This window comes from Mus caroli, chromosome 15 (genome assembly GCF_900094665.2).
Source record: "Mus caroli chromosome 15, CAROLI_EIJ_v1.1, whole genome shotgun sequence".
NCBI lineage: Eukaryota > Metazoa > Chordata > Mammalia > Rodentia > Muridae > Mus > Mus caroli.
In genome coordinates, this window is record NC_034584.1 from 6,726,194 (window position 1) to 6,746,135 (window position 19,942).

Genomic DNA, 19,942 nt, shown 5'->3' on the forward strand with positions numbered 1-19,942 from the left:
AATAGAGGTTTATATGTATTAAACACCATACCTATCAGTGGTCATCAACCCTGGGTATCTCTTCTAATAATCTAGAGAATGTTGTTGTTGTTGTTGTTGTTGTTGATGATGATGCACCTAAATGAACACAATTCAAAACAAGTTAGTATACATCATCTGTCAGTATCTAGGGAGATAGGGTCCTAGTGGCCTTTAATTAATAAAGATACTGAGGAAGCCATATAAAGCACAAAGATAACAAGTTCAAAGCTTGCCTTGGACACAGGGTAAGTTCGAGATCAACATAGTCAACTTGGCAGGACTATCTAAAATATAGTTGGAAAGTGGAGTGGAGTTATACCTAGTAATAAAGGGCTTTCTTAGCATATGTGAAGCCCTAGGTTAAAAACTTACTACCAGGGGGAAGAGGAAGAGAAAAAGAAGAAGGGGGAGGTAGGGGAAGAGGTATAGGGAGAGAGAGGAGCAGCAGAAGAAAGAAGAGGAAGAGATAGAAAAGGAGGAAGGTAGGGTTGAGTTCAGACTCAACCCCACTCTTGTATAGTATGGATACATAACCTATACACATCTTCCTGTACACTTTAAATCATTCCCAGATTATTTATGATGCTTAATATAAGATAAATGATACATTCAGTTATCATACTACCCTATTTAGAGAATGACAACAAGTCATATTCAGTTACAATGCAAATGCTTTCCAAATGCTTTCAGTCTGGAGTTGATGAAGTTACAGATGAAGAAGCTGTAGATGTGGAGTGCCCAACCATCTTCAGAAGCTCAGGGGACACAGTATAGAACTCTCCCACACTGGGAGTGTGAATCGTGGCTTGAAAACCACTGCAGCTTGTGGAGCTAGCTGTGAAACATTCTATCCAAAACATGTTGCCTTTGCACTGTTATTTATTGATGGATGATCTCATGAGTAACTGGTTCCTCTGGACCTCAGGCCAACATGGATTTTCTAACATCTGTCCAAACTCTGCCCTGGGCAGGGAGAATTAACATTTACCCAGTTCCTATTCTTTCCTTTAAGCCAAAAAAGCTGATTAAAAACAAAGCTCTGCAGTAAAAAGAGGCAGCAGGGACTCTAAGTTGAGTGAGTTAGTGTAATGGGAGATGGGTGTGATGCCTCCACCTTTGGGTAAGCATCTACATGTTAAAATAACCCTAGTGCAGAAGTGAATACACTGAACTGTAATTTGCTACATCTAGCTTTGAAGATAAAACTCCCTGGGACACTACCCTGATGTTGGACCAACCTGTGCCAGCTCCCATTTGGACCTCACTGTCTCTGCTAGTTAACTCTACATCTTACAGAATGCAGCTGTCTGCATACACAGCACATGGATGTACACGGCACAGCTTCCTCTCAGGAACCTCTTGGGTTTTTGAAACAAGAAGAGATTGGGGTATGCAAACTCAGAAGTGAATGTTTTAAAGTATCTCCATAGCTATTGCTAGTAGCTTTCACACAACCATGATGATCTAGCTAAACCACTGAGCAGTTATCCAAATGGCAGCCAACTTAGGATGGTGCACAGGGAGACAGATCTTCTGGAAAATTTAATTGAGGATAAATTACCACCCTGTGGTGTAAGCATCTTTGTGCTAGATTCATTTTAATAAAACAAATGCAGATCCCTTATTCCTAGCTGGAGTTATTGCTCTGAAAGCCAATGTACAACAATCTTAATCTTCAGCATGGTGTGAAACAGCTAATCCCTTCTGTTCTTCTATTCCCCCTGGGAAGATTATGTCTTTTGTTTTCAAAATTAAATGCTAGTATTCTGTATTGGAAAGAAAAGTCAGACTCCTGAGAATCAAGGGGCACATGTGAGGTTCTTACCCAGTTATTTCACCCTCTGGCCATTTAGTACTGGGGGCAATTGAGGTGATCCAGTGAGCAGAGGAACCCAAAGGATGTACCTAGCAGTGCATAACACTTAATAGATAAATTTATTTTAAATTAGCTTACATACTATGGAGGCTTTTTTTACATTTGGGAGACAGAAATGTTAGAAATGGATTTGGGTTAGTGGAAGAATGTATGGCTGGCAGTACACTCACTGCTTATAGTAAAGAACCAGTGTTGGTGAGCTTTATGTGTGCAGGGCTTTCTTTTTTTTTTTTTTATTTATTATATGTAAGTACACTGTAGCTGTCTTCAGACACTCCAGAAGAGGGNGCCAGATCTNGATACGGATGGTTGTGAGCCACCATGTGGTTGCTGGGATTTGAACTCTGGACCTTCGGAAGAGCAGTCGGGTGCTCTTACCCACTGAGCCATCTCACCAGCCCCATGCAGGGCTTTCTTATGATGAGAGTCTTGAGTGCTAGTGGAGGAAGAATCTGGTTTTTACCCTGATAAGTTCTCTGTTCTCTGCCACATTGTCCTACAAAGTTAAATGTACAGGCAGCATTAAGTGATTTCAGTGAGTTTGGTTTGGTTTGGTTTGGTTTGGTTTGGTTTGGTTTGGTTTGGTTTGGTTTGGTTTGGTTTGGTTTGGTTTGGCTTTTAAAAAAAGCACATGAATTGAAAGGAATAGTGTTAGGGAGGATTGGTGATAGATTGGTGGAGAGGAAAGGGGGGCATCTTTGATCAAAATGTATTGTATATGTATATGAGATTCTCAAACAGCTTTTAAAGTTGTTCAAAAACCAAAAACAACCCAAACAGTAGAATTAATGTAGAAATTACAGTATCACATTCAGCAAAATATAAATGAAATAAAACAAAAATAAATTATGTGAAACTACATACAACAACCAGAATGTATCATACAACAAGGTAGAATGGCAGAAACTGGATACGCACATTCATTAAATGCTTATGATGTGATTCTATTACAGAAAGTTGGGAAGTACTGTTGGGCATGGGTAGAGATCAGGAGGAGGCACTGGTTGGATTTCTGAGCTACTCTTTGTGATCTTTTGCAACTTAGATGGAAGCATAGAGCTATTCACCTGATGATAACTTATTGCAAAATACCTAAGATTTATTCTTCTTCAAGTAAGTCTTAAATTGTCTTTGTCCATCAAAGACAAGGTTTATTAAAAGCTAAAAAGATCCTTAGACTTTCTGCCTAGCTTACTGGGAACAATTCTAGGGTTAAGGAGACTGAGTCAAATAGAGAGACCCCAGTGACAAAAGAAAAAACAAAAAGCAGCATGGAGAAGAAAACTGAAAGGATCTCCTAACACCAAAGGATGGAAACAAATCCCACATCATGGAAGAGTTAAGCCTTCCTTCAGACTTTTATAATTGATAATCCAGTGGTGGGTGGGCCAAAGCATGCAGAGAAGTATAAGCAGAAAGGACTACATCAGAAAGGCTAACATCAGGCAGTGATCTGGTGAGAGTTCAGATCTGTCCTATTTACCTCTTGAAGGTAATACTGCCTCCTCTTCTTTGGGATGCTTTCCACAATGTGGATGGGAGGGAATAATGTAGGCCATTGGACCCTGCCTAGTTTTCCAACTAGGGAGGAGTCATTCTAGGTTCCCAAAAGAATGAGCCTCCAGACTATAGATTGCAAACTCAGCTGTTGACCTCAATGGAAGAGGGTTGATTTAATGGAAGACAGTAATAAAGAGGGGCTTCTGGAAGGAGTGGGTCTAAGTAGGACCACTGTTGATGCACAAGGCATACCTAGGGGAAAATGGTTAGGAATTTTCTTGGCATTTGTGCTACAGAAGGATGGGGCATGGGAAGAGTCTGAATAAGGTAATGCAAAGTGGCATGGTGATGAGAGAGTCTGAGAATCCAGAGGTGAGGAAGACAAATCAGATGGTCATGGACAAAGCAGATGAAAGTTAGGAACTGTAAACCTGCTCAGAGACAGACTTTTCACTTGTCAACCACAGTCATACTTAGAGAGATGGGGATGTGTGCACCCGAAGATGAGCTTAAGCTGAGTATGCAAGGCTCAGGTTTTGCTAACTGGACTCCAGATATTTGAAGCAGTTGCACTATACCATCATGCAAAGTTGTGGGCTCTCATCGGTATTCCAACCCCAACTGAAGCAGTCAATAAGGAGGGCCATGCTCCCTTCAACCTGGATCTGCTTGCACTGAAGAATGGATTCAGAAAGATTAAAAAAAAACAAAACAAAAAACAAAAAACAAAAAACAAAAAACAAAAAACAAAAAACAAAAAACAAAAAACTACCCTTAGTCTTGTGTCTGATTACCATAAAATCTTGTCTGTGGGTCAGGAGGGGGTGTGCTCAATGCTAGGACAAAAGAACTATGTACTGTGCAACCAGGGTTAACATTAAGCATAGCCAAAATGAGTGGCCATTTTGTTTCCCTCTGAAAGTTTTCTTACCACATCATGGTTACCTTGCCAGAGGATAAGGTGAAGATTGAGTTGGGAAGTCACTGTCAAAAAACACATTGGGAATGTGTCTAATTCCTCGACACGGGCAGCTTGAGGCATTGGGAATGTGTCTAATTCCTTGACACGGGCAGCTTAGGACATTGGGAAGTGCATGGGTGTGACCAGATTCCAGAATAAGGAGAAAAAAGTTATCTAATGAGAACACCAAGTGGTTTCTGATAGCATTTTTAAAACCTTAATGAGAAGATTTTTTGATCCTAGAGGAAATACAAACAAATAACTAAATCCACTCTGGCTTCTGCCTACCTGGATTCCGATCTGAGTATATCATTTGCAAAACAGTCAGAGACCTGTCTGGCAGAGGTTTCCCAATTTCACCCACGAAGCTTGATTTATAGCATGGTGATCTCAGATGTTGTTTTATGTGATGCCCAAAGGAGGAGGGAAGTTTTAATACAGGGATAGTTTAGAACACCTTCAGCCAGGAAGCAGAATCCGACTCCCAAGCCAGGCTGAGTTTAAAGGATGTTTAAGATGAAGAACACTTCCCAGGTTATACACAAATAAGATCAATAGCATTGGACACCCTTAAGAACGAGTAGAGCCATAACTTGGATGACCTCTGTCTACCCTAGCTCTCTGGCTCCTGTTTACCCATGTAACCAGGTATTTTTCTCTCCATGGGTCAATTGCTCTTGCCTTATGTATCACTCTATGAAGGGGACAGTTTCACTGTCTGTCACAGGTGTCACACAACTCTTGATTTCTCAGATGCTCTGGGACTTGCCAGATTTCTCTCTCTCTCTCTCTCTCTCTCTCTCTCTCTCTCTCTCCTCTCCTCTCCTCTCCTCTCCTCTCCTCTCATGTCAGCGTGTGGATAACAGTCTACTAAATCTCTCTACACTCAGTCTCTGTACCTGTTAAACCAATGTCTCTTTATGGGGCCATGAAAAAGACAAAATGAAATTCAAGTGATGGAAGAACTCACACCAGTGCCTGTTAGAACAAGTTGATTATTTAAAGCCTATCAGATGCTGCTGACCACTTGGTTTAAAGAGGATGGCCCTGAGAGATTAAAAGAAGTGGGTCAGATTGAGACTGTGCTACCTAGATGTGTATTTTCAAGGGATCTAGGCAAAGCAAGCAAAATGTCTCCAGAACTTTGCTGAGCCCATTAATGGATTGGATTCAGTTCTCAACCAGAACATTCAATAGAAGGGCACCGCTTGTTGGTACCTACGTACCCCAAGCTTCCAGTGTCATTAAAATGTCTATTTTTTTGAGTGATTCCACAAGCAGTAGTGGCAGGTGTTATACACCTTCAAAAAGTTGTCCGTTGAGTGGTATGCGTTTGGCAGATAGAGCACATCCCCTGATCAGGAGGATGATGGATTCTGCTCCTCGGGGGGCTCATCAAACATCTCCTCACAATGCTTGATGAGTCTATGGTGGAGAACTCTGCCTCCTAGATAGTCTTCCCTTGATTTAAAAGGAAACGAAAACCACGTGCTTCTGGAAATTTACGTGTAGTTCATCAAAATCTATTGGTTTTTTTGGAGCACTGTCTGAAGTCTAATAAGACTAATGAGTTTTGTTGTTTTTTTTTTTTTAATAAAAAAAGTCTTTAAAATCTTTCTTTAAAAAGCAGGAACTTGAGAAGCTTTGAAAACTGTTCCAAAGAGTAAAATTAATAATATTAATAAATTGCTCAAAACTCTCAAGCCCTGCAGGTTCAAAATTGACTTAATACCCTGAACCCAAGAGGTTTGAATTATTACTGTTCATTGTCTCTTGTTATGGGGCTTTACAGAAGGGAGGAAGAAGCCACATGGAGGGCCACTAAAATTCATTATGAGGTTTGCTTCACAACCATGGCCATATCCCTGGAGAGTTCCTGAAACTTCTCAGCCTGAACTTAGACAGGAACCTCCAGCCTGGCCATCCCACTCTCAATCTGGCAGGATCGATACATTGACCGGGTTTATGCTCTGGATACTGGAGCAAGAACCCTCCATGAATGGTTCTCCTGTGGGGAGCACAGTCTATATTATATAAATGGGTGATGTGCTATTAGACAGCTAAACAATCATGTGGAAAGATGAATGCAGAAAATAATAAAATAAAATAAAATATCCTAGGCCAATGGTTGGACCTGGAGGGCATCATCCTGAGTGAGGTAACACAATCACAAAAGAACTCAAATGATATGTACTCACTGATAAGTGGATATTAGCCCAGAAACTTAGTATACCCGAGATATAAGAGACAATTTGTAAAACACATGAAACTGAAGAAGAACGAAGACCAAAGTGTGTACACTTTGCCCCTTCTTAGAATTGGAAACAATCACCCATGGAAGGAGTTACAGAGACAAAGTTTGGAGCTGAGACAAAAGGATGGACCATCTAGAGACTGCCATATCCAGGGATCCATCCCATAATTAGCCTCCAAACGCTGACACCATTACATACACTAGCAAGATTTTGCTGAAAGGACCCAGATATAGCTGTCTCTTGTGAGACTATGCTGGGGCCTAGCAAACACAGAAGTGGATGCTCACAGTCAGCTATTGGATGAATCACAGGGCCCCCAATGGAGGAGCTAGAGAAAGTATCCAAGGAGCTATAGAGATCTGCAATCCTGTAGGTGCAACAACAATATGAACTAACCAGTACCCCGGAGCTCTTGACTCTAGCTGCATATGTATCAAAAGATGGCCTAATAGGCCATCACTGGAAAGAGAGGCCCATTGGACATGCAAACTTTATATGCCCCAGTACAGGGGAACGCCAGGGCCAAAAAGTGGGAATGGGTGGGTAGGGAAGTGGGGGGAGGGTATGGGGGACTTTTGGGATAGCATTGGAAATGTAATTGAGGAAAATACGTAATAAAAAAAATTTAAAAAAAAAATAAAATAAAATAAAAAGCCAACAGCCTGAACTGTCTTCCTGAACAGACTTCCCCTGAACTCTCTACACTGTTGTCTGACGACCTCTTGTGGTGAAATCTTTGCCAGCAAGTGTGAATCAGGGCTTCTTAGCCAAGCCATCCCATGTTACATTTTCCTAGATTCTCTTCCCACTGTTTTGTCGCTCACATTAAGCAAGGAGCAAGAACCAGTTGCAAGCACCCAGAATAAAAGTAAGTGGTGCATGTGCCCGAGCGGCTGCCATTTAACAAATGTCACCTGGTGCTTTCTCTTCCAGGGAGCCTCTGATCTATTGCCTGTAGCAAGAAGAAGGGGCCAGCCTGAAGCAAAACATGCCATCTGCACTCGCTTGCATGCTGCTTGTTCTCAGCATCAGCCTCCTGAATGGTAAGAGACTCTCTTCTTGCTCTCCTTGCCTGAAGTGTTTATCGGGGAGGGGGGTGTGGAGAGGCTGTTTCTGTCTGTTGCAATGCAGCTGTGAGGAAGGAAAACATCTGGATCATGTGCTGCTACTAAATTATTTGCCACACTTCTGCATTAAAATTAATGCCCAATCTTATCATGCACTCCCTCTCTTCAGCCCCATCTGAGAGGGGACTGAGAGGGCCCTGGAGATGGGCTTCCCATCCAGGTTCTTACAGCTGCCAGCTACATGACTTGAACCACTTGTGTTTCTCTCCGTGGCTTTAATTTCTCCAAAGGAGGATAGTTATCTTTCACATAGTTCAGAAGGATTAATGTATTTAAAAATACCTTTGGACAACTATAAAATAACACACAGTATTGCTGTTATAAGGTGGGAAAGAAGTGCAGCCACTTCCAGTATGTGTGCAACTCAGAGAAACAAAATACAGAGCTAAATGAAAAGCTGTGTGATGATCTACATAGGTTTCCTTATCTACTTATATGTCTTTCTGGACATGTGTACTTCTGAATGTCCAATGTACATACCAACTGTTCATAGTACTGGGCTGTAAATGCTTCTGTGTGAATATATGTGTATATGTGAATACCAATGAGTTACCTCTGTGTATATCGTGTACATATTTGTGTGTGTGTGTATATATATACAGTGTGTGTGTGTGTGTGTGTGTGTGTGTGTGTGTGTGTGCCAATATATATTGCCATCATTATGCTTTTGCTTGTATTTCTCTCTGGATATGTTTATATGGATGTTATGCATTATCTGTGTATATGGAATCGGCATAGGCAAGTGTCTGCATTTTTTGGACTTGTATAATATCCCTCGTATTGCACTGAGACAGTCCGTAAACTGTTTCCTCTAGGGACATGAAAGTAACATTTGACTACTTGTCATTTCACACCATTTCACAGCCTTACCTTTCACCCCTAGAAAGTTGTTTGGCTTGCTTAGTTTTTCAAGACAGGGTTTCTCTGTGTAGCCCTGGCTGTCCTGGAACTCACTCTGTAGACCAGGCTGGCCCCAATCTCAGAAACCCACCTGCCTCTGCCTCCTAGGATTGATGAGATTTTTTAATGAATATTTCTCTCTACATAATTTGCTTCTCCTCACCCATGGCGGAATAAAAGAAGCAAAAGAAACCTTGTATTTTTGCAATGACTCCCAAAAGCACTATCCTGACAAAATCTTCCCTGGAGGATAAACAATGCTCCAAATATTGGTAGATCCACACAATGCTCACACAGATTCTTTTCAGCAGTTCTAAGCTACTGTGATACTTTGCTGGCCAGCCCATGTCCCCATTTGGTACACCATACTAGATCATCCATTAAGTTCTTCCTTAACACATTTCATACAGAAATGTGGTTCCAGTTCATACAGATCCCTTTGCCATGATTCCCCTGACCTGATCTGCTGGATGGGTGAGCAGCTAAAGTTCCTTCCTGAGAGCCTTTGTGAAAAACTGAATAAATGTGAAGGAACATATAGAAGACCCCTGAGCTGCTAACACCAAGGCAAAATGGGGGGGGGTGGAAAATAAGATATACCATCAGTTATAATTGGCCTTCCAAGCCGACAGCATCATGACCAAATCCCAGCATTATTCTGTTCCTTTCAACATAACAACCAAGCATAAGAATTGGAGATCAGCTTGCCAAGAGTTCTGGAGATTAAGCAAGTGAAAAATCTCATACCATTGGCCACCTCACATCCTGCCTACCTTCTTTCTTCTAGCCTGAGAGTGGGAACAGCTCTCCCCACTCAGAACGACCCTCTATCTTTTCTCTTACCATACCGCTTTGTGAAAATCTGCAGAACTACAAGGAAGTTTTGGGTCACCTACCCGGAAAAAGAAAAAAGAAAGGAGGTCAGGGCATAAATACAAAAGGAGACTAAGACTGAGAGTCAGTAAACAGCAAAAGGGAGAATTACAAGATACTAGACCATTAATCTGTAGATTGTTCAGCCACAGGTAGGACATCTGCATTGAACTCACACACAAAGGCTCAGGGGCTATTTTGGGAGAAGGGATAGAAAGACTGTGAGAGCCAGAGATCCAGGAAAACTAGAATGAAACATTGTCTTTTGGACACATGGCAGCACCATGATACTCATAATTTCACCATGACATGCAAAAGATCAAGCCAGATAACAGTCCATCGCGGAGATGTGAGGGGCTCCTAAATCCCCACATCTAAGTGAAGTCCTATTAACAGCTGGCAGCTTCAAGAACTAAGAACAAATTGTTCTTAAGTGCATGGCCCCTGGTATGTCAAGCAGAATCCAATAGGTAGCTTGATATTCATAAGTATATAAAGAGCACAAATCACACTTTGTATATATGTGTCCATGAGTGTATGTGTATGTCTGTGTGTGTCTGTGTGTGTATGTGTGTGTGAGAGAGAGAGACAGACAGACAGACAGACAGACAGAGACAGAGAGACAGAGACAGAGAGACATAGACACAGAGAGAAAAATGGTAGTGATAAGGGCTAGATCTGGGAAGAGTTATAGAGATAAATGGGGGTTAATGCATTCAAAATATATCATATGCATATATAGAAATGTCAAAGAATTAATAAAAATATAATTTTTGAAACAAGATCATTAGTCTAAGGCTGTATAGAATCAAGGTAAGGGAGAAAGCAAGAAGGGAGAGGGAAGAGAGGGAGGGAGGGAGGGGAGGTGGGGAAGGAAGTGAGGGAGGAAACAGTAGCCCAGGGACACCCAGACAAGAGGCTATAAGTGATGCAAATGAAGACAAAGGAAGAGTTGGTGCTGCAACAATGCCAGAGAAGTACAGATTCCTGGGTAAAAAGGACAGAGAATGTCAGAAGGCAGGTCACTTACAGTGTATGCATAGGCCACTAGTCACTGGGGAAAAGAGAATGTTTTAGATGGTAACCCTAATGCCTACTAGTCTCTGTGGGAAGAGGGGCTACAGGGTTTCCATATGTGTCCATCTCTCTCCCCTCAGTCTCACCCTTCATTGAAACATGTGTCACTGGTCTCTCCAAAAGTTATTAATACCACCAGACATCATCTAAGTGTCCTGTGGGCACTGTAACAGCACAGAGAAGGATAGTTGGCTACTCATGCTATGGCCTTTCCAAACAGTGCACTAAGACTTCCTCACTGGCCATGGTGCCAATAATCTGCCTCTGTTGCTAGGAGCACCATCATGCAGTTGAGTGGACTTCAATATTAACTCTAATGGCTGATTGCTTTTTTGTTTTAGGACAGTCACCACCTGGAAAACCTGAAATCCACAAATGTCGTTCCCCTGACAAGGAAACATTCACCTGCTGGTGGAATCCTGGGTCAGATGGAGGACTCCCCACCAATTATTCACTGACATACAGCAAAGAAGGGTAAACTGTCTCTTTCCTTAATGTCAAACCCAAGCAGAGTGCTCATGCTCTCCCAGATCCAGCTTATGTTGGTTCTGAGTTAGAAACACCATTCTTTCCTGGATTTGCACCAATGAGGTCCATCCCACCAGGAAAAGAATTTAATGTCTCTGCCCATCTTGTTCAGTAAAGAGTTTTACGGAACAGTCTTCAGATGCACATTGACCAGCAGCATTGTAATATTAACCACGTTTCCAGTTGTCTGTCACAGGCTTAGACTGCAGACCAAGTCACCAGTTCCTAACTGTTGACTGCTCATCCATAAACCACAGGCCATTTGTAGCTTTTTTTTTCTTTGTTAATACACTACTTTTGTAACATAACTGAATTATATAAACTGTGTTGTGGTCCTTGGCAGCCATGGTACATTAGGTTTTCAAATGTGCTTCATGCCCAAGAAAATAACCTTTAAGGAAAAGAACTCAAGGATTATTTTTAAGCAAATAGCTAGTCTATAAGACACAATCTCAGCCAGTCATGGAAGCACACATCTATTATCTCAGCTTTCTAGATGCTGAGACAGGAGGATCACAAGTTCAAAGACAGCCTGAACTACATAGAGAACCCCTATTTCAAGCACAACAAAAGAATAAAATTCAAGATTTTCTGGAAGGCATATTTAAACGTAACACTGCCGTGAGAGCAAAGAGGAGATCGTCTCCTTTTTATTTTGATAAAAATCACAGTGAGCCCCTCTTAGAAATCTTAAGTGAGCTATAAAAATATTAATTTAGCAAAAAGTGCACCTCTGTATCTTGGACCTAAAAATCAAATACGTATTACTGATAGAGACAGGTATGTCACTTTCCAAGGTCTGCTTGTACACAAAGCTGTCCACCCATCTGGCATCCAAAGATGAATGGCACAAATGCTTAAAGAATCCAGGACTAGAACAGCCTCCATCCCCTGTGCGGTATGGCTGGAGTTGAGACTGTTAAAATATGAGCATCTTAATGAGCCACATGGGGCTGAACTATCCCCCTCCATGCCCACCTCACTCTGTTGCCCACTTGACACCATCTAAGATACATTGGCATCAGTGTATCTCCCCCTGAATCCTTTTTATAAAATGCAGCTCAGCATGTTTTTGTGACCACTACTGCATTATTGGTGGTCCCATAATGTGTATATTGCTAATGAAGGTCCCAACAACCCAAGGCTGCCCAACACTGATGCCACTGGTATGAGTGTACCTTGGCCACTGGTAACTCAGAAGGAAAAAATAACAAATTGCATAGAAACATATGCAGAAAAAGGGTTAGTGAACAGCAGAGCACTGGAGGGGGGAGAGCTAAACTAATTTTTCCACCCCTTCTTCCAACACACTTCTTTCCCTCACACCCTGCTGATATGAGTAGAGCACAGAGCCACAGGAACCCATTTTTCTGCTTTCATACTTATTCTTTGAATGCCTTATTCTCATAACCCAGTAATATTAATCTATTAAGAACAAAAACGAGATCACTATTTTCTTATTCACTCTTAATGCATTACTCGTTGCAGAGAGAAAAACACCTATGAATGTCCAGACTACAAAACCAGTGGCCCCAATTCCTGTTTCTTTAGCAAGCAGTACACTTCCATATGGAAAATATACATCATCACAGTAAATGCTACGAACGAAATGGGAAGCAGTACCTCGGATCCACTGTATGTGGATGTGACTTACATTGGTAAGGGAAGGGGAAGTGGATGGGTAAATTGTTACTGTTTTGTAGTTATCAAAAGTCAAACTCTATCTGAGTCTTCCTGGCTTATGGGTGGATTCCAGATAAGAAAGGTGAGAGAACTCGGAGTATCTTCTTTAAGAGCATCTTACACCAACAGTGTTGACTTTTCATAGAGAGATCAGTACTTGACATCTTCGTTTTCTCATATTTTCCCTCAATGCTAACCCTTGTATTTTATATCCAGTGTGAGTGTTCTGTGTGCCTCTTTTATTAACACTTCCCTCTGCCCTCTCTCTGCAACTCTCTTGCCCTCTCTACCAACCAACTCAAGTTTCTTTTCTTGCTTGGTGGGGGTGAAACCCAGGGCTGTTCATGAAGGCCAGCTCTCCCACTGAGCTACATCAACAGTTCCAAAGGTCTTTTCTTTCTCCTCTAAGAAGAAAGGGATGCTTTCTGCAAAGGGAGGTCTTTTAAAGAGATCTGATTTTGTATGCACAAGAATCAACCCAAACGCTTTGACTGAAATTCGGCTCTCAACAATATTATATCTACTTCATTATTAATTTGAGATATTATTATTATTATTATTCAAAATCAGATGAGGGTGATTGGGATATGGTTTAATGACAGGGTGCTGCCTAATATGAGTTAAAAAAAAAACTGGGATCAAACATGCCCAAAATATAACAACAACAACAAAAACAATAATGATAATAATAATAAACAATTACAATAGGAAGTAAGTATTAACTGGCTGAAGGTTAATGTCACTTACATAATGTTTGGGGAAAGTATTCATAAAGCCAAGCTGTTGATCTAAGAGATGTCTCTGCACAATCAGCACTATGCATCAGGACAATTGACTACAGCTGCAATGGCTTTTATGGTTTAGCACAGACACTAAATAAACTCCTAGGAAAATAGATAGGATAAGGAAAATGAGGTTTATTATTTGCCTTAGATAATAATTTATGAAGCAGGTAATAAGATTTGAAATTACTCAAGTCTTCCTAAGTAATAACACACAACAAGAGCAAGCAGGCCAAAAACTTACAATTATACACATCTCCTCCCAATTGAGGGAGATTTATTTTTGTTTGTTTGTTTGTTTTGTTTTGTTTTTTGTTTGTTTATGTTTAATAATACACTGTATCCAATTAGTGCTACTCATATGGGAGTGTCTTCCAGTGAGTCATAGGCACCCTGCAAGTAATCACCTCCCCCACCCTCAAAGAAAAGTGATTTTTTTTTCTCCTCTAGTCTCTACCAACCACCAGTAGCTCTTCAGCTGGAGGTGGGGCCTCAGGAGCCGCTCTCACCCCATGTTAAAAGGTTTGACTGATTTGATCTTGTGCAGATCCTCTGCAGAGAGCCTCAGTGGCTCTGAATTCATGTATACAATAATCACGTCATGTCTACAAGACAGCATTTCCCAGCATTCCTCCCCAACCTCCAGCTATTACATTCTTTCTGCCCCCTCTTCCATGATGTTTCAAGAGTCTTGAGGAAAGGGAGTTGACACAGAGATTGCATCTAATCTGGGCGCCCACAGTCAAGAATAAATAACATGCTATTGACCAACAGGAAAGAGAAGGTGGGGCAAGCCAGCACCCTAGTTATTTCACCGTTAGGACAGTAGTTCCATGGCCCACACTTCTAGAACTCTGAGACTAGTGGCCTTGTAAACATTCCCTGTGGTTATTTCTTAATTGTAAAAGACATATGACAAAATCATCATTTTAAAATAATAGTAAACTGTATAATTCATGACATTAGTTCATTCAGACAGTTACATACCCATTAGTTAATTCTATCTCCCTTCTGAGGGAAAAAAAAAAAACTATTTTAAATTGTTTCCAAATAAATCTACCTCTGTGTTTCAAATAACACTCATATTGAATATGTTCCTTAAACTGGTAATTGTCCCACTTCTGCACCTGGCATATGGGTTCATGACATTTGGGGAGGGGTTTAAATGATGATGCATTATTAGAGCATTATTTTATTTTCTTAATTGAAAATGGATTCTTCAGCCGGGCGTGGTGGCGCACGCCTTTAATCCCAGCACTCGGGAGGCAGAGGCAGGCGGATTTCTGAGTTTGAGGCCAGCCTGGTCTACAAAGTGAGCTCCAGGACAGCCAGAGCTATAAAGAGAAACCCTGTCTCGAAAAACCAAAAAAAAAAAAAAAAAAAAAAAAAAAAAAAAAAAAAATGGATTCTTCTTGTATACAATACATCTCAACCCCACTGTCCCCTACCCCACTCCTCCCTGATATGCTGGTATGCATTCAAGAAATCTTAATGAGGTATATGGCTATAGGATGTCCCTCACCCTCCCAAAAGTCACCCCTATTCCTGAGAAGAGGATGGCCAAGTCCACACCCTGCATCCACACTAGCATTGCTTCTGTGTAACTAATGTACTGAAAAATTTTGTTTAAATTTTCTGCCTTAATATTTTTTAGTTCTGTTTTTAATTTCTGAATAGTCAGCCACTGTGATCCCCTTTTGTTGCCCCCCACTTGATGTATGAAGGTTTTGGTCTACCTGGGAGTGGATTGAGGTGTCCAGGGCTTGCCTGTTCAACTGACTTGAGACCATTTTAATAAACTGCACACCTTAAAATAATAAGAAAGAAATGTTAAACGTTTGTTAGTGGAAGTTCAGTAAAAGTTTCATGAATGAATGAATGAATGAATGAGCCAAAAAGCTGTTTTAGTGTTAATTAAGGAAACACTATCAAAAAGTTCAAGTGCTGTATATATCTTAATCGTGTACTATCTGGCAGAGTTAATGCTGTTCTCCATAAGGAATAATGCATATTTTGAGTATAAAACATAGCTAGTTGATGAATGCAAAAATCTCTAAACTTGTTACCTGTGAAATTATGAATATGAATAGATGATGCACAAAATGATGTGCAGTTTTTCTTCAAGGAGATGCTTGTTCCCAACTAAGGGAAATAAACTATTTCCAATCTCTTTCCCAATAATCTCATATAGCAACTTCAACTTGAAACTCGCATCAAAATACAATCAAAACAAAATCTCAGTTGGTTATTATTGTTACCATTCAAACCCTATGTTCACATACAAACACGATTGTTTACATATTAAGAGGAAAAATGTATTTATCATGTCCTCTAGGAGCTCATTATACAGTGGAGAAATTGGACTGATAGAAAATACAAGTTATGTTAGAGAACAGAAAAGAAGGTCCAAGCAGTGAAGAAAACTAAAAATGTTTTTGTATCTACAGTTGAACCAGAGCCTCCTCGGAACCTGACTTTAGAAGTGAAACAACTAAAAGACAAAAAAACATACCTGTGGGTAAAATGGTTCCCGCCTACCATAACTGATGTAAAAACTGGTTGGTTTACAATGGAATATGAAATTCGATTAAAGTCTGAAGAGGCAGAAGAGTGGGAGGTAAGTCAAACAGAAGCCTACTGGAGGAATCCTGTTCTTTGGCAAGGATAAACCTCTCACGACAGAATAAATCATTTCTCTAATTAGTTCCCACCATGTTGGCATCACCTTGTAGACATGGCCCTCCTGGGTATGGAAATTCCTCCCCCTTCTAATGAGATCGAAAGTTATTCATACTCAGAACTCTCAGAAAGACAGCTGCTTGTACTGGACAGGCTCCCAACTTGCCTTCCAAAGGATGTATCAGATCCAGATGCCTTGAAGAACATAAACTATACTGAGGCTGGTGGCAAGAGAATTTCAGTTTAATCTGTACATGGTCAATATGTTTTTAAAGAAATACATTGTAACCCTTCAGTATAAAAAGATAAGGTCACAATTAAAAGCATTATGATATTCTACCCTTAACCATTTCAGTATATGTCTCTGTTGAAAGGGGACATTTGCAAATGCAGTCAAAATTAGGATCACACATTTTTTAAAATCCCTAAATTAAAATCCCTAAATAACATGGTAATTGGTGTGTATTTTAATCTTCTCTGTCTTGGTTTCCTCAAAATAAAATATCTATTAACTGGTTTGTCCAAACCAATGTCTACTCCAGGACAATTTTGATACAGTGAAGACAGGAGGTCACATCAGGATGTCACACAATCTTCACTTTTTATTAGTCCTTTGTTTAATCACTTAGCTGCTGTCCCTGCTTCAGTGACTTTTGCAACTAGACTTGAGATTTAAGGACTGAATTAGATTCAACTTGAATAACATATAGTTCAACATACTGTATAAGTAAAAAGCATGAAATTCATACTACATTCATCATCATCATCAAGAGGCATGTGCCATCTGGTCTACCTGGTATAAATGATACTTAATCTAAGTCTTAGATTAGGGAGGTATAAACCTGGTATCTTCATTGCTAAGTACCACTTTATTTATATACAATTACCTCAACATTCATGAAGACTTGGAGTTCTTCCTCTTAGTAGTTTTAGCACCAACAAATAATTCTTTGACTCAATTACTTCATTGGAATTTGTAAACTAATAAGTTTATTATCTCTCATATATATGAGTTAATTTGTCACCAAGTATCCTGTTGTGGTTTGGGGGAAATTTTTTTTTGAAACAAGGTTTTTCTGTGCTGCCCTGGTTTTCCTGAAACTCACTCTGTAGACCAGGCTGGCCTCAAGCTCACTGAGATCTACCTGCCTCACTTTTTAAATTTTGTGAGAGAACCTTTAAGAGGAAGACGAAAGAATAGAATAGAGTGATGCAAACAAGTCGCTGTCTAAATAGAGCTATGCAACCTAAATCTCCAATACTTATGTTTTTAAAAGTGTTCTTTCCTTGTAACCAAATTCAGAAGTGACTTCTGTTTTCCTGTTCCTCCTTAGATCCACTTTACAGGTCATCAAACACAATTTAAAGTTTTTGACTTATATCCAGGACAAAAGTATCTTGTCCAGACCCGCTGCAAGCCAGACCATGGATACTGGAGTAAATGGAGCCAGGAGAAATCTATTGAAATACCAAATGGTGAGTGTTTGGGCTATACTTTTTACCTGTATTTATTAATAGTATAAACAATAAAACTGCATGCAGTAGCTATTAATATAGAAACTATTTTGAGCAGTATCTAGAAAAAGTAGCTAGAAATGTGATTATTATTTCTTAATCTAACAAAAAGACATTTGAAAGAATTGTATTACTGCCTGAGTCACAGTTGGTAAACACCAAGTTTTAGAATAAAGTTGCAAGTATAAGCTTATAATGTCTTCCAACGACTCACTGGTCATTCTTATGCCTTCCTGTCTGCTTTATGCCTACCAACTATTGATGATTGCTTTTCAAGTCAAGAGATACATGTAGAAAGAAAAAATCTTGTAGAAAGAAAAAATCTTGAGTCCATGAGTCTTGTGTGTTATGTTGACTTGCTGTTTGGTTTTTAATGATGATGTTATATGTGATCAAAGTTCTCTGGCTGTTTGTCTTTTAGACTTCACCTTGAAAGACACAACTGTGTGGATCATTGTGGCCGTTCTCTCTGCTGTCATCTGTTTGATTATGGTCTGGGCAGTGGCTTTGAAGGGTTATAGGTACTTCACTATCTCTCAGCCCTTCTCTCAGTCATTGTTATTGGGAATAATGACAAAAAGCCCTGATACAAAGATGATGAAAACCAGCAAACAGCCCAAGCACCTCATTTATCCATTAGTCCCAGTAATTTTGCTCATACAAAAATCCTTTTTCAGAGGTTTTTTTAAAAGTATTAAAATGTACTTATTTAAATCCAGTGCTCTTTCCATCAAATAGGGACTTAGAACTGTAAAATTGTGGAAATCTGGCAAATGCGGCCAACACTGAGAAAACCAAATAGAATAATCCAGTAACCTAAAATAATCATCCAAAATTAACCAACATAGGGTGTATGTCTTCACAAGTACCTTTATCATTTACTATTACTTTCATACAGCTACAGACTTCAACCTCTTATAGCCCATGCATCAGCTATTTGGGAATTAGAAAGAAAAAGAAAAGCTCTTTCAAATATTAACAATGAAAAGATGAGTCATTTATCCACTCTCACAAATTATTTTATAGCATGATGACCTGCATCTTTCCACCAGTTCCTGGGCCAAAAATAAAAGGATTTGATACTCATCTGCTAGAGGTAAGTGCCAGAAGCAGAGGATGCAGTGTGACTCACTACATGGTGATAATTAAGTTCACACAATCCCCATTGATCCAGTCTGGCCCTCTTGATCATCCTTTTCTAGTGGTTGCTCCTCAGCAGCATATATGTTAATAGAAGGAAGCATTTGAGATGAATGTGTTAATCTTCCTATTCTAAATGTCATCGAGAAAGGAGAGAAACCTAGGAAATACCCAAATTCATGGTGAGGCATGCTATACTGCCCAGGGCTGCTACTGAAGACAGAGATGACTGTTTTGTTCAAATAGTGAATCTTGAAAGATATCTTAAGTAACTTGATACCACTATCCCCTTTACACATGAGTCAAAGCTTCCACTTAAATGGTCTTTACATAAACCATTGTGACAGAATTCCCCACGATCCCCATGCCCCATATGAGCAGTCAGTAGATCAGTACTCCATGGGCTGGTGTTTTCCTAGTGCATTAGACTGATCTGAGACAAACCTAAAGCATTTGTCTCTAGGTAGAAATGTACAGTTTCAATTTTACCTTCACAGTGATGTGTAGAGAAGCTTTCACCTATATGTAAAGGTAAATGCCAGCTGATGCTATTACCATGAATTTAACTTGTCTCCCAAAACACTTTGACTGCAACTATGACAGCAAGGACTAGAGCTAAGGAATTTACCACCATTTTTCAGTCTAGTATCAACCTTTATAAAACCAACAGGAATATCTCAGCTAAGCAAGTTACCAACTGTCTACCTTAGAACATAACCTGCTAGCCACAGAGACTTAATGATAGATAGCTATTTAGGGTTAAGCTTTGATACTCTTTCTTCCATTATCTCTAATGCTCAAAAGAACCCTTGCAGAAAACTACTGCTACTCCCATCATAAAATTGGAGAAGTTGTGGTCCAGCAAGGAAAATAACCTACCTGAAGTCACAGCTACATGATAACAGATAAAAGCCAAGGCTTAGGCACATGACCTATGTTAGAGGATTGAGAAGGGGAAGGGAATTGAAAGAGGAAAGGATTGAGGTAAGAGGGAGAGAAGCAGGAGTAGGGGAGACAATGTGAAA

At 40.1% G+C, this 19,942-nt stretch overlaps 1 protein-coding gene across 9 annotated transcripts in view; it reads left to right on the forward strand.

Moving 5' to 3' along the window:
- The window catches only part of Prlr (prolactin receptor), a 171,249-nt gene that overhangs the window by 130,565 nt on the left and 20,742 nt on the right, over window positions 1-19,942 (forward strand). For 8 of the 9 annotated variants that reach the window (XM_021182969.1, XM_021182970.2, XM_021182968.2 and 5 more), the window contains exons 3-9: window positions 7,547-7,656; window positions 10,932-11,064; window positions 12,607-12,776; window positions 16,031-16,200; window positions 17,597-17,738; window positions 18,199-18,298; window positions 18,804-18,873. In XM_021182969.1, coding sequence (XP_021038628.1) covers window positions 7,602-7,656; window positions 10,932-11,064; window positions 12,607-12,776; window positions 16,031-16,200; window positions 17,597-17,738; window positions 18,199-18,298; window positions 18,804-18,873 — 840 coding nt within the window. In that variant the 5' untranslated portion in view covers window positions 7,547-7,601. Of the gene's footprint in view, window positions 1-7,546; window positions 7,657-10,931; window positions 11,065-12,606; window positions 12,777-16,030; window positions 16,201-17,596; window positions 17,739-18,198; window positions 18,299-18,803; window positions 18,874-19,942 lie in introns of those variants that run through there. The other variant, XM_021182972.2, reaches the window with a different exon arrangement.